This window comes from Sceloporus occidentalis, unplaced genomic scaffold (assembly GCF_023333645.1).
Source record: "Sceloporus occidentalis isolate IW3139 unplaced genomic scaffold, rSceOcc1.0.p SCAF_98, whole genome shotgun sequence".
NCBI lineage: Eukaryota > Metazoa > Chordata > Lepidosauria > Squamata > Phrynosomatidae > Sceloporus > Sceloporus occidentalis.
Genome location: NW_028317078.1, coordinates 205204 through 218731, shown reverse-complemented (window position 1 = coordinate 218731; position 13528 = coordinate 205204). Strand labels below are relative to the sequence as shown.

At 53.1% G+C, this 13528-nt stretch overlaps 1 protein-coding gene across 1 annotated transcript in view; it reads left to right on the top strand.

Annotated features, from left to right (window-relative positions):
• Positions 1-2256: 2256 nt before the first annotated feature.
• Positions 2257-13528, top strand: part of LOC149284149 (msx2-interacting protein-like) — a 28544-nt gene continuing 17272 nt past the window's right edge. The window contains exons 1-3 of the mRNA XM_089497118.1: positions 2257-2339; positions 7774-8094; positions 10835-11308. Of these exons, the coding sequence (XP_089353244.1) occupies positions 2257-2339; positions 7774-8094; positions 10835-11308 (878 nt within the window). The remainder of the gene's footprint in view (positions 2340-7773; positions 8095-10834; positions 11309-13528) is intronic.

Here is a 13528-nt window from a genome sequence, read left to right as displayed (position 1 = left end):
AACAATGTCCTTGAACATGAGCCTGCGGAGATCTCTGCCGGGCTGCAGAACAGCTGCTCGTGGCTAAATTTAGAGAGCAGCAGAGTCACGCACAATGAAGGCAAATACTAAAGTGAGCGCTGATAATTAAGAGGATTAATTTAAGGGCTGGGGAATAGGTGAACACTTCAGCTGGAATCACTAATGATACAGAAAGAAAAGGTTTATTGTGTCTGCGGTTCTTCTCCCTGAGCCAAGCTGCTCATATTTAGGCATCAGACTGTCAGTACGCTGGAAGCGCCATCACGCCCATATGATGTCACGTCCCGTACTATTACCAAATAACTAGAACGAATGGCACATGTCACAGCATTATATTCAAATACACAAAACTGTTGCCCATTTTGCGCAATGTGTCATTTCAGTTCGTGGTTAGGGCGCCCCCGTCAGCAGCATTCAGCGTAATATAGAAGCAGTTGTGAATGTTTACCACATCAGGCACTTACCTTACAGCCGAGTTCCGCGAGCGGGTGACTACGGACTTGTTGTTTCCAAACACATACCACATTTAATCACATTAACAAAGTCTTAAGGATTTGTCCGTGGTTACCTGTATAAAGCCAACAGTCACTCATATTCAGTCGCTACAGACGGGATCAGCTTGTGCTCCCCGATGTGTGACGTCCGGTGCCCAGCGCATTAAATTTGCCTGGCTACTAGGCCATAATCTTCGATTATAATCAATGGCTCGTTGTTTTTTTTCCTGCTACAGTACTTTGCCGTAGGTTTGTCTGGTTCATTATCCGACCTTCCACAGGTCCAACCCCTGAGGAGCAAAGAACAACTTAGATTGAGCTTTATTTTTCTCCAATTCCACAGGCTTTCTATAGGCTTTACTCAATTATATAACCTATTAATAACACAGATATTTCCCTGGGGGGGAAAAAGTGGGAAATAACACCAAGAAATGACACGAGGGGTTAGATAACGCCAAGCAATGATGCACGGGGTTAGATAACTAAGCAATGATGGACAGGGGCAGATAACACCAAGCAATGATGCATGGAGGCAGATTCCTGTTACTTACAAGGAACTTTAAGGTGTGTGACGGCTTATAGGGATCATTAAAGTGGTTTTCAGTCCTCACAGTTCCACAAACCTTATTTTTAATGTGTGTGAGATGGCTTTATGTAAAGTATTTGCTGCAATGCGAATATACAGACTGAAATACAGCACGTTCCGCTCTACAGAACACTGAAGATTAAATCCTGCCTACCACCTACTCCAGGGCAGACGGTCTGACTGAAGCCGTGCCCCTACAGCTCCTGGTCAGTCTGAACTCCCTGCACCTCCTCGGTGCAGACTGTCCAGACAATCCCAATTACCCGACGGGCCTTCCCCTGTGACTCACGGGCAACCCGGGTTGGGGCAGCTTCACCGGTCGGGTTATTTTGCTCATCGAGCAGGGCCTTCTCACCTTTTGCCTCTCTCCAAACTGTTATGTGATGCATTACTGGTCATGTCCTGTAAACCCATTGTACAGCACCACAGCATATGATGGCACTATATAAATCAATAAGCACTAAAAATGGGAGAAGAGCCTGTTTCCAAGGGCAGGCCTCTGTACAGGGACTTTCTCACACAGGCCTGCGGAAACAGACACAATGGGCAGATTTCCCACAATATCTGTATAACAGCCAGAAGCCCGCCTCAGGCAGGGGAGCTGCTGTGAGAGGACCATTTCTCCTCAGCTCCGAGTACCCAGAAACCTCCAGGCCAGCCCCGCCTTCACCTTATATAATGACTTGCTCTAAGAGATACCCCTCCCCCCCACTGTTTTCCCAGCTCAAGCTGAGGGAAGAGTACGCATGCGTTTCGCTACCCATCCCATCAACCCTGAGCTCACGTCCTCCCTTCCCGTGTGATGCGCATGCCTGCAACCTCCCCCTCTCGCCTCAGTGCCCGTGCGCAAGCCCAGTGCCCGCCACCTCCCTCCCGCGCACACAGCGGCGCGCTGAGCGGCCCCGCCCTCCCCTACCCCCTCAGTTCATTCGGCGCCTGCGCAGAACGGCCCCGCCCTCCTCGGCTCCCCATTCACCTCAGTGCGGGCCGCGCATGCGCAGAGCCGGTGTCGGCGCCAAGGGTTGGCAGTGCGTGTGTGACCGGGACACGGCGGAGGACTCGGCCCTACAGCCCCGGAGAGCTTCCCGCCAATGCGGAGCCGCCGCCGTCCGTAGCTCTTCCCTCCGTCTGCATGAGCCGGAACGGCGAGCCAGCATGGTCCGGGAAACCAGGCACCTGTGGGTGGGGAACCTGCCCGAAAACGTGCGCGACGACAAGATTATCGAGCATTTTAAACGGTGAGACCAGCGCCGGATACGCCTATGACAGCCAGACCATCTCATTCCGTGTAAACGTGCGGCAGGTACCCCCGGCGCCGAGCACACGGGCCGCCAGGGAGCAGCGTCCTGTACTATATGTGTAGTTGTGAGTGTGTGCTGAATGCGTTGTGTGTATAATGTGTGCACACCGTGTCATTGCGGGTGACATGTCCCCTCAGGTGTGTGGGTAGTGTTTGTGTTTACGTGTAGTTTGTGTGACGTTGGCTGCGCTCGGTGCCGTATGATAGTACCGAGCTCTCCTGGATCAGCAGCGACAGTCAGGGCGGCGCTCTGTGTGAGTGGATCGCAGGTACGCGGCTCCAGGTGTGGGATTTCCGCGCAGTGTTGGCTTCCTGGCTGTGGATTCCCGAGCCGGCTTGGAGCCCGCAGCTTCCTGTCGCTTCCTTGGATTAATACGCCATCCTCGGCAAGTGTTGGAGATATTTTGATGCCGGGCTGGAACATTATGAGGAGCAAACAGCGTGGGGGCATATGGGTCGGTTGAGGTGGGCACGCCGTATGAAGGGTATATGGGGCAGCTGAGGCGGGCGCGCTGGGGGTATATGGCGGGGGGTATACGGGGCGGTTGAGGCGGGCATGCTGCGCGGTGGGTATACGGGGCGGTGGAGATGGGCGCAGAGGGTATATGGGCTGTTTGAGGTAGGCGCTCTTCGCTGTGCGGAGGGTATATGGGGCGGCTGAGGCGGGCGCGCTGGGGGGATATATGGGGCGGCTGAGGCAGGTGCTCTGCGGTGGGGGTATATGGGGCGGCTGAGGGGTGTGCGCTTGGGGGGGGTATATGGCCACAAGCCGCAGCTGTTAAAGCCGTTACTGGGGTATTTGTGTAGATGGTTGTAGATGCCCCTTGCTTCTGTAATGTGGTTGCTTTGAGCCCCTGCTCCCTGATGGAGTTGGCTCCCGGCAGCTGCAGAAAGCGGCCCCTCCGGCTGCCGTATTGTTTGACTTTCTTTTCTCTGTGCCCAGCGAATTATTTCATCCCCCCCCCCCGGGTACCGGCCATTCATAGTCCCTGCTGGCCAGGGTTTTGGTGGGAAGCTGGGGTGGGTTCTCACAGTGCATCCCCACCGGGGCTATTAATAGGAGCTGATGCACAGGTCGGGATTAACTCTTTGAGGCCTGATGTAACGCGGGGTTTAGGCTTTTATGTGTACGGAAGAGACTGTCCTCCTGGCTCAGAGGTATTTCTCTGCCTCTCCTTGTAAGGGTAATACCCCGCGCTGTTTACAAGCCGTCGTCTTTAACCCCCCCCCACCCCCCCCCAAGCCAGGGATGTGCTGGCTGCAGGCGATTCTTTGATATGGTAGCCAGCACCGAGCAGACCCGTGGCCGTCTGGGCATTGGTCTGCCTTTTTTTCCCCCAGTCTCTGCCCCATCTGCCTCTAGCGGGGGTTATTTTTGGAGCTGTAGGTTTACGTGATGTTCTGTATTCCGCATGATCCAGCGAACTGTGTCTCGTGTTGCTAGGTTTTCCGAGCAACGTAAAAAAGGGGTTTAAATATGGTGCTGGGGTTGCTACGGTGATGTTGCTAAGAGATCTATGGGGGTGGGATTTACAGGTAGCCCTCACGATAACGCTTCTCACCCGTTTCGCCCCGGCACCTGCATGCGGGATTCTGTGTTGTGCAGGAGGGGGCTAAAGACTTGATTTGGGGTGTAAATAGGCCGTGTAAGTGTTAACGAGGCTCTGCGACGGGCTCTTACAATAGCTGACGGCTCGCCGCCGACTGTAGAGATGCGGAAAGCCGCAGGTCGTTGCTGGGGTGGAATAACACCTTTCTTTGTGGGGCTTTTCCACGTAGCTGATATTCGATAAATACTGTGCAGGTTCCCACCCATCCCCCAGCCTGAGAAAATACAAAAGGCTTAGTAAGGCTAATTAAATAGCGAGCTGCCGTTGTGAACGCGAGCTCGATGCTGACTGATCGCTCACAAAATGTCCGCGCTTTCTTTTCCATGTCAATCGTCTCCATGGCGGCATAAACAGCGTTTGGTCCTTTGTTTGCCTGCGTGAAGGGCTTTTATCGTCCGATATCCGCATTAATCCATTCTTTTGTGGTGTGAAAGCCCGGCTCTCGTACGCGTTCCATCTCAATCGCTCTCCGGTTACCCGTAGTTTGTTTACTGTCGCTTCACATGCTAAATACAGATTGAGGGGCCCCGGGGAAACGCCGATGAGCGAATGTTGTGGAATGTGGGGGGCTTTGGTGGATGGATTGGAGGGGATAAACGGTGAAACGTCACAACCCCCCCCCGCTTACTACATCTGGACGATTGCGTTAGGGTCGCGGCAGTGTCTGAAATGCCCCGTAATGTGGTCGTCGCAGCGGGGTAATGGAGGTGCCAGTAGCGGGGTGGACGGCGCTGTCTTGTAGAGGGGCAATATTCTCGCTGTCAGAAATGGCAATGATTTTGTGTGGGAAATGCATATTACAGGCGCATCCCGTTGTTATGCGGGGGTCTCATGCCGCACAGGGAGCGGGGGTCTCGTGCCGTGACGCCCGAAGTTTAAGTGATTTGTGTTCGGCCCCTTCCCGGACGCGTTTTAGTTTTGCAGAGAACGTTTTTTCGCTCGTGTCGTTCGGCGGGTCTTTGTTCTCGTGTGTAAGGGACTCGGTGGCCTCGCGGATTCCAGTTGTCTCGCTTTGACCTCGTCGTTTCATAGAAGGAAGGTTCCCGCTGGTTCTGTGCCGTCCGCCCGGCGGAAGGGATATTTTTATCTCGCCCGGATTCCCGTAGAGCCGTTACACGAGTGCGCGTTTATAGGTAGTCACGGCCGGCATTAATCCGCCGGGTTTATTATATTTCCCGCTTGTTAAAATAATCCGTTTCTAATTAAAATACATCCCGCGTCCTCGTAGAACCGGCCTCTGCTGGAAGCCGCGGGAAGTTTAGACCATTTGGTGACCCCGGTTGTTAGTTGTGGTTAATGATCGCAGGAAATAAAATGCTTTCGTTCTGCGACATTCGGCTTCCGTGTTGCCGGCTCGTCGGGCCGCGCTTCGCTCGGTGACATTCCGCTTCCGTGTTGCCGGCTCGTCGGGCTTCGCTCGGTGACATTCCGCTTCCGTGTTCCCGGCTCGTCGGGCCGCGCTTCGCTCGGTGACGTTCTGTTGCCGGCTCGTCGGGCCGCGCTTCACTCGGTGACGTTCGGCTTCCGTGTTGGCGGCTCGTCGGGCCGCGCTTCGCTCCGTGACATCTGGCTTCCGTGTTGCTGGCTCGTCGGGCCGCGCTTCGCTCGGTGACGTTCGGCTTCCGTGTTGCCGGCTCGTCGGGCCGCGCTTCGCTCGGTGACATTCGGCTTCCGTGTTGCCGGCTCGTCGGGCCGCGCTTCGCTCCGTGACGTTCGGCTTCCGTGTTCCCGGCTCGTCGGGCCGCGCTTCACTCGGTGACGTTCGGCTTCCGTGTTGGCGGCTCGTCGGGCCGCGCTTCGCTCCGTGACATCTGGCTTCCGTGTTGCTGGCTCGTCGGGCCGCGCTTCACTCGGTGACATTCGGCTTCCGTGTTGCCGGCTCGTCGGGCCGCGCTTCACTCGGTGACATTCGGCTTCCGTGTTGCCGGCTCGTCGGGCCGCGCTTCACTCAGTGACGTTCGGCTTCCGTGTTCCCGGCTCGTCGGGCTTCGCTCGGTGACATTCCGCTTCCGTGTTCCCGGCTCGTCGGGCCGCGCTTCACTCGGTGACGTTCGGCTTCCGTGTTGCCGGCTCGTCGGGCCGCGCTTCACTCGGTGACGTTCGGCTTCCGTGTTGCCGGCTCGTCGGGCCGCGCTTCGCTCCGTGACGTTCGGCTTCCGTGTTGCTGGCTCGTCGGGCCGCGCTTCGCTCGGTGACGTTCGGCTTCCGTGTTGCCGGCTCGTCGGGCCGCGCTTCGCTCGGTGACGTTCGGCTTCCGTGTTGCCGGCTCGTCGGGCCGCGCTTCGCTCGGTGACGTTCGGCTTCCGTGTTGCTGGCTCGTCGGGCCGCGCTTCGCTCGGTGACATTCGGCTTCCGTGTTGCTGGCTCGTCGGGCCGCGCTTCGCTCGGTGACGTTCGGCTTCCGTGTTGCCGGCTCGTCGGGCCGCGCTTCGCTCGGTGACGTTCGGCTTCCGTGTTGCTGGCTCGTTGGGCCGCGCTTCGCTCGGTGACGTTCGGCTTCCGTGTTGCCGGCTCGTCGGGCCGCGCTTCGCTCGGTGACGTTCGGCTTCCGTGTTGCCGGCTCGTCGGGCCGCGCTTCGCTCGGTGACGTTCGGCTTCCGTGTTGCCGGCTCGTTGGGCCGCGCTTCGCTCGGTGACGTTCGGCTTCCGTGTTGCCGGCTCGTCGGGCCGCGCTTCGCTCGGTGACGTTCGGCTTCCGTGTTGCCGGCTCGTCGGGCCGCGCTTCGCTCGGTGACGTTCGGCTTCCGTGTTGCCGGCTCGTCGGGCCGCGCTTCGCTCGGTGACGTTCGGCTTCCGTGTTGCCGGCTCGGTGACGTCCGCCTTCCGTGTTGCGCATATTTCCAGTATGGCTTCAGTCGTAGCCGGATTGTGAGGCGTAGCTGTAGGTTATGTTTGGATGGCCGTTGCCGGTGACCCTTTAAATGCTGGAAAATACTATACCGTTTAGTGTTCTGAGACCCTTTCTCGTGGACTAATGGTTTTGAAGTCACATTCTTGTTATGCTTTCTCAGCCCGAGCACCGCAGGGGTTACATGTAAATCCAGTATGTAGCCGGGGCGGGGCGTTTCGTCACGTGTTCAGCTCTGCGGCGGTCATCCTAAGTGCGCTACAAATGGTACGATTGGCAAAGCGATCCGTGTATTTATAGCGCGTCTGTAATGTATACGCTGTTACAAACATCGACAAGGTACAGCCTGCTACAGAAGGAAGCTTACAATCCATTTGTGTTTTAACTCCTGTAAAAGGCACGCTCCGCGCAGACGGCCGCATCCGGCGAGGTGATGGGAGTCTTCCTTCCAGGCCCTCGTACCTCCGCTGGTTCTCCACTTCCAGTCTGGTCTGGCTGCTGGAGAAAGACTCCATAACGTCAGATTCTATTTTTTCCCCCTCTTTTAGTGGAACGAGTAGAGTGCGGCCGGAAATAACTTCCAGATGCGTGTGAAGCGGCTCGCCGTGACACCCCGGGGATATGCGCCCTCGGCGGCCGGGTCACCAAATAATACTAAAGTATGGGGGGGGGTCTTTGTAAAACAGTACAAATGTTTCATAAACTGCTTGAATTTACTACTTTTTGTAACACTTGTGCTGCTGATAAACATGATGAGTCAGTATTTCTGGTTTATGTGACCTAACTGCTGTTTTAACCCTGTGCGTCCCGCCTGTGTGCCATTGCCTTTCTCGCCACGTGCCGGACGGATGAGCTGTATGTTCAGTCCAAGCTGATTCTAATGACTTCTGTCTCCGTTCTTTTTGTCCCTGCAGATATGGACGTGTTGAAAGTGTCAAAATCTTGCCGAAAAGGGGATCTGATGGGGGCGTGGCAGCATTCGTGGATTTTGTGGATATCAAAAGTGCACAGAAGGCTCACAATGCAGTTAATAAAATGGGTGACCGAGACCTACGGACGGATTATAATGAACCCGGCACCATCCCGGGTGCAGCTCGCGTTTTGGATGATACAGTTTCCATAACATCTCGTAGTAGAGAGGTTTCTGGGTTCAGAGGAGGTGGCGGAGGGCCGACTTACGGCCCCCCGCAGTCACTTCATGCACGGGAAGGACGTTATGAACGGAGAGTGGATGGGTAAGTTCCAAGGTTTCTCTAGGCAGGTATTTTGTATTTTATATGGTGACAAAAAAACCAAAACTGGTGTAGGGCCCCCCGATGGATTTAAGATTTTGGGAAACGAATGTGCTTCCTCTTGGGTTTGGAGACAGAAGTGATGCTTCTCCTAATCGGTGGGATCTTGTGGATCCGTAATGGATTGTTCCTGCAGCTGGCTGGATGTGTGTTTGGTGATTAGATTCTTTCGTTGGTTGGCGTGGATTCTGGGATAATTCTTATCGGGTTACCGTTCTGTGGATACTACGTCTCCACCTATGGATTTATTCTTGGAGTTACAATAAGGTGAAGTCCGGCCCTGGAGTGCTAACGTGTACAGGGCTCGCGTTCGGTGGCTGGTAGATTTTAACACGTTTGGAAGTGGGTTGGTGGTGAACGCCGTACGAGAGCCGTGTGGATTCTACGTTCGTTTCCTCGGAAGACCGAAGACTCCGTGCTGGAACTACAGCGATTCTGCTCCCGTGGGGATTATTCTGTGTTAGGGAAGCGCTCCGCCAGTAGACGGTTTGGAGTTGTAAGGAATTACGGAACGGGGATTATCGTGTAAAACATAGACTTAGTGACTCAGAACATCGGTGCATTGGATTAAAAAAAAAAAGCAACGTGATATCGGATGAATGCTGCGCGGAACCTCCTATTCCCCCCCCCCCTACCTTTTTTGGTTTATCTTTGGCCTATGGATATGAAAAGAGTCTGGGTGTGTAGAGCGTTACCATGCGAATGAACGGCTTATTTAGACTTTAATATGGATGTCTGGGATCGTTCTCCACCACAAGACCAATTTACCAGCTGCTCGACGAATGCTGAAGGACGCATTTCTCTTCCCGAAACCCGCAGCGGACGAGTGGAGAAGTTTTAGGACTGTTTTTTAACCATAGGATGGAGCGCTCCTCTGTGGATTGTACTTTTATTTTTAATTTTTTTCTTCTCGCATTTTTTTTTTTTTTTTTGGTCTTTCCACTAAGATTTTTTTTTTCCTTGTTGGTTCATCAAAAGTGTCACTTGAAACCCTTGCCCTTTTGCCTCATTGAGAAGGTGGATTACCCATAAAAAGGGACCAAATTGGGGAAGTTATGTTCTCAAATCACTCCCTAGATTTAAGTGGGATTGTAGGTGGTGTTTCCTCGCGTGGAAAAGGTTGGTATGTGCTGCCCTGTGTATATTAGCCACTTTCCTAACCACGTCACCCTTTATTTCCACTAACCCCGATAGACATTAGTACTAATAGATACTGTTATAAAGTCATTATTTTTCTCAGCTTACCGGTCTGCCTCCTCTTCTGCTTCTTCTCTGCAGCCCTTATATTAAATGTCAGCCGCTGCACCGGTGTGTTTGCCGTAGCTCAGAACATTCAAAGGCTTCTCACACTTCCTTCCACTAAACTGACGGGTAAACTCTCCCCGTATCCACTGACGGGGGATTCCTCAGGCTGCCCCGAGCCGAGAATAATGTGTTTTAAGCCCAGGACAGACTGGGGGTTAGGCTTAAACCATAAAAGTTCTGGGCCCGGGGCTAACGAAGAGAATGGATGCCATGCCGTAACCAACAAGGTGTAAAAGTAGCCAGGACAATAACTGAAGATCAGTCTTTTACCCCGATTTCCTTCATCATCCAATAAAGAAGCACCCAGAAGACAGACTAAAGTAACTCGATTCACCACAATCCGCCCAATTAATACACAAAGCGAATTAGGTAGTTAACACTAATATATCCGTCCGCTCTTACCTCACTAAGCAACGAGTCCATCGTGTCGTGGGTTTTATTTAACCGATGGTGGCTCCTCCAAGCAAGTCGCTTCCCAAAGTTCTATGTCAAAGCGTAACTTCATATTTCCTAGATTAACCCCTTATTGATTCATTACCAGACTGTTCCACATCCACAGAGCTGTGCACAGATAGGTTACTCTTTAAGAATTTATACGAGAGAAGTACGTTTTAACATGCACCCCCCCCCAAAAAAAATGATTTCCATAATTCTGAAAAAGTCAGCGAAAATTCCACATTTTAATACAGCAGACGAGACGCGTGCCAACAATACAACATATAAAACCGGTTTCTTCTGCAGTATATATCCCAACCCCCACATTGCAGAGATACTTTTTTGGGGGGCCGATTAGTATTACAAATCAATATTTAAAAATAGCCAATAACAAGTCTAAATCTAGTTTAAATAATGTGCATTCTTACCAGCCTTATTGATGTTTCCTTCACACAAATATATGTATCTATTACATGCATAGATGGACACATTCGTATACTTTGTACCTTCTGGGGACGTTGTCTATGGATGAAGACTCGTCTCCCCAGTCCAGACCGGGCTTTGAAGTGGAGTTTTCATGGCCACTGGAAAGAAAAAAAACTTTTTTTTTTTTTTTTTTTAACCTCTTCACTTTTCTCTTTTATATTTTGTTCTACAGAGCAAGTTCTGCTCTGTAAACTAATGGAGTTTTTTAAAGTGCCCCATAGCCAAACACTAACCCCCCCGATGCCTTACGTTCCGTAGGACCACTGGCCATGAAAGCCCTGCAGATCGTTGCCTAGACTCCCCGAGGATGCTGTCTTTTTATCCTTTATACGCCTGATAGGTCGTTTTCTGTAAATGCATAGCGTTAAATCTCACTGTCGATGTGTTTGCATGAAATGGTTTTGTTGCATTTCTCTGCTGCATTTAGCCTAAAATCCCTTTTCCCCCTTCGATGCAGGGCTTCTGAAACACGGGAGCGTTCTTATGAACATAGTGCCTATGGACACCATGAAAGGGGAGCGGGAGGATTTGATCGCACGAGACATTACGATCAGGATTACTATAGAGACCCTCGGGAACGGACACTGCAGCACGGGATATATTATAATTCTCGCCGGAGTCCTACGCGCTTCGATGCCCATGATCCTCGCTATGAGTCTCGGGTGCGGGAACCGTTTACATTACCCAGCGTCGTGCACAGGGACATCTACAGGAATGACATTTCCCGGGAGGTACGAGGAAGACGCCCCGATCGGAATTACCAGCACAGCAGGAGCCGGTCGCCTCATTCGTCCCAGTCCAGGAACCAGTCCCCCCAGCGGCTGGCTAGCCAGGCGTCCAGGCCGGCGAGATCGCCTAGCGGCAGCGGATCCCGAAGCAGATCCTCCAGCAGCGACTCTCTCAGCAGCAGCAGCAGTACCAGCAGCGACAGGTAGGTTCCTGGCAGAGGCGACACGTTTTATTCTACTTGGAACGGCGGACTTTGTCTCCAGAGATTAAAAATAATAAGTGGTGAAATGCTCTTTCACACGGTCCGTGCTGCTGTTTGGTCTGGAGCGATGCTCCCCGGATTATTCATCCGGTTCTGTCTCCGGGCTGCTTGGGTTCTGTATCGTCCGATGCTCCCCGGAGCTCGCAATTACTGTGACGGCAACGCCTCTGCCTCGTGTGTCCAGAAATGCATTAAAGCTGCGGATCGGGGTTTCTGCACCTGAATGCAGTTCGCTGCGTCCGCCAGAAATTTGGGAAAGTACACACTTCACTTCACTTTTGTGTTTTCCTTACGGGGGTTTAGCACCAGTCGGGGGTCCGTGGCAAACAAAGGTTTTGGCAGTGAGCTGGTTCATATTGTGTCTCTTCATGCAGTAATTTGAGTCTATAATGGCCCCCAGTGCCGGGTTTTGGCCAGCCGTGGAATAGACCCCGTTGCTCTGTGGAATGCAGGTCGGAGTAGATCGTGGTTTCTTTTTTGGTGTTCGTTTGTTTTGGTTAATGGCCGGTTTTGATGCCGCTTTGTCCCGCGCCGTATTTATGTTTATGCCGCTTATTCGTTAGAATAAGTTGTCTCCCCCCCCCCTTTCCCGTTGGTGAGCAGAGCTCATATTCTGCATGTTGGGGATTATCTGACCCCCCCCCCCCCCCACTTTAGTCTGTTGGCTCCGAATTGTCGACGCGCACCGCTGACTTTTAGCGCTGGTTGTGAGTTTGCCGTTTTGGGTCCCTGCGGCTGCCGCCTGAAATTCCCGGCTGAATGGGTCGTTGGTTTGGGGGGGGAATTAATTTCTGTAATCCAGGCCGAGGCACCGGAGTCCGCGGGATGTAAAGTTTGTTTTTATTTTGTGTTTTCGCTCTACACGCGTACCTGTACCCAGCAAAATGCACGAATCAAACACGTTACGGAACTACTCCAGCCGCACGCCACGCCATAGTCACGCTTCTCAGACCTTACTCGTGTTTGGGGTCCACTAGTCCGTTGGGGGGCTCCCCGGAGCCGGCACCGCCGTCTTCATCGTTTAAATCGTTGCATTTCTAGGCCTGCTGTTCCTAATTGGTATTGATGGCGAGAGCCGGCGTATTAAATAACCGCAGCGCCGAGTGCTTAGCGTAAATATCCCGTGACTCCCCCACCTATAACATAATAAACGTTTGTGTTGGGGCCCATTGCGTGGGGTGGTTCTCGGGGGTACGGCCCCTGCTCTGTATTATAAAACACACACACAGGGTTTCATTGACGGAGCTGGTCGGTCGTTCTGTGGGTCCGGCCCGTTCCAGGGAGCAGTAGCTGCGCTCGGTGTTAGGCTGCCGGACGCTGATCTTAGTGAATACGTATCAAGTCGCTGGCCGGAGACGCTCGCTTTATCCGCTGTTTGTGTGAGGCCCGGTATTTTTAGCCGTCTGGTTTATTTAATGAGCGCATCCATGTTTATTTGGTACTTTGTGCGTGGGAACGAGGCGCGTTTGCCGCCGGTGTGCCCCGGTCTGATCTGTGCGGATGGGGGAGGGGTGCACAGCCTGCATGTTGCTGAGGCCCGGGCTCCTTGTTTGTATGTCTGCAACCAGTCTGGACTGGAATTATCCAGTTTCACTTGGCCACATGCCACATCCCAGGGCTGTGTGCAGGCAGCGTGCGGTGGGGGAGGGGGCGCTCGCTCCCTTATACTGCTGTGTGGCTTCCAATGAACCCGGATATGTAGCTCGGGAATATGGGGGGGGGGGCCCTGCTGAGGATAGTGGGATTCAGACCCCCTCGTTACCCTGGCTCCGCTTTCTTTACTTTACCCTGATCCCTTCCCCTTTCAATGTGCAAACCTCTGCCGTCCACGCGCCATCTAATACCACACACACACACACACACACACCGTCTAATACCACACACACACACCGTCTAATACCCCCAAGGAAAGCACTTCCATGGCAGATTGGGCTTTGTCTGCGTGTGCTTATTACACGGTATAGCAATTTATCTGGTTGGTTTACACCATGGCTAGGATCTGCGTTTTCTGTTGTAAAGGGTGTAAACGTCGGCGTTCGCTGGTTCACCCCTCGGCGTTCGCTGGTTCACCCCTAGTGCAGGGGCTCTGGGTGAGGAAAGTGGTGTGCCGGCATGGTTTTGTGAAGCGTGCGCTTGTATGTGAGTATGATGTATAACGAG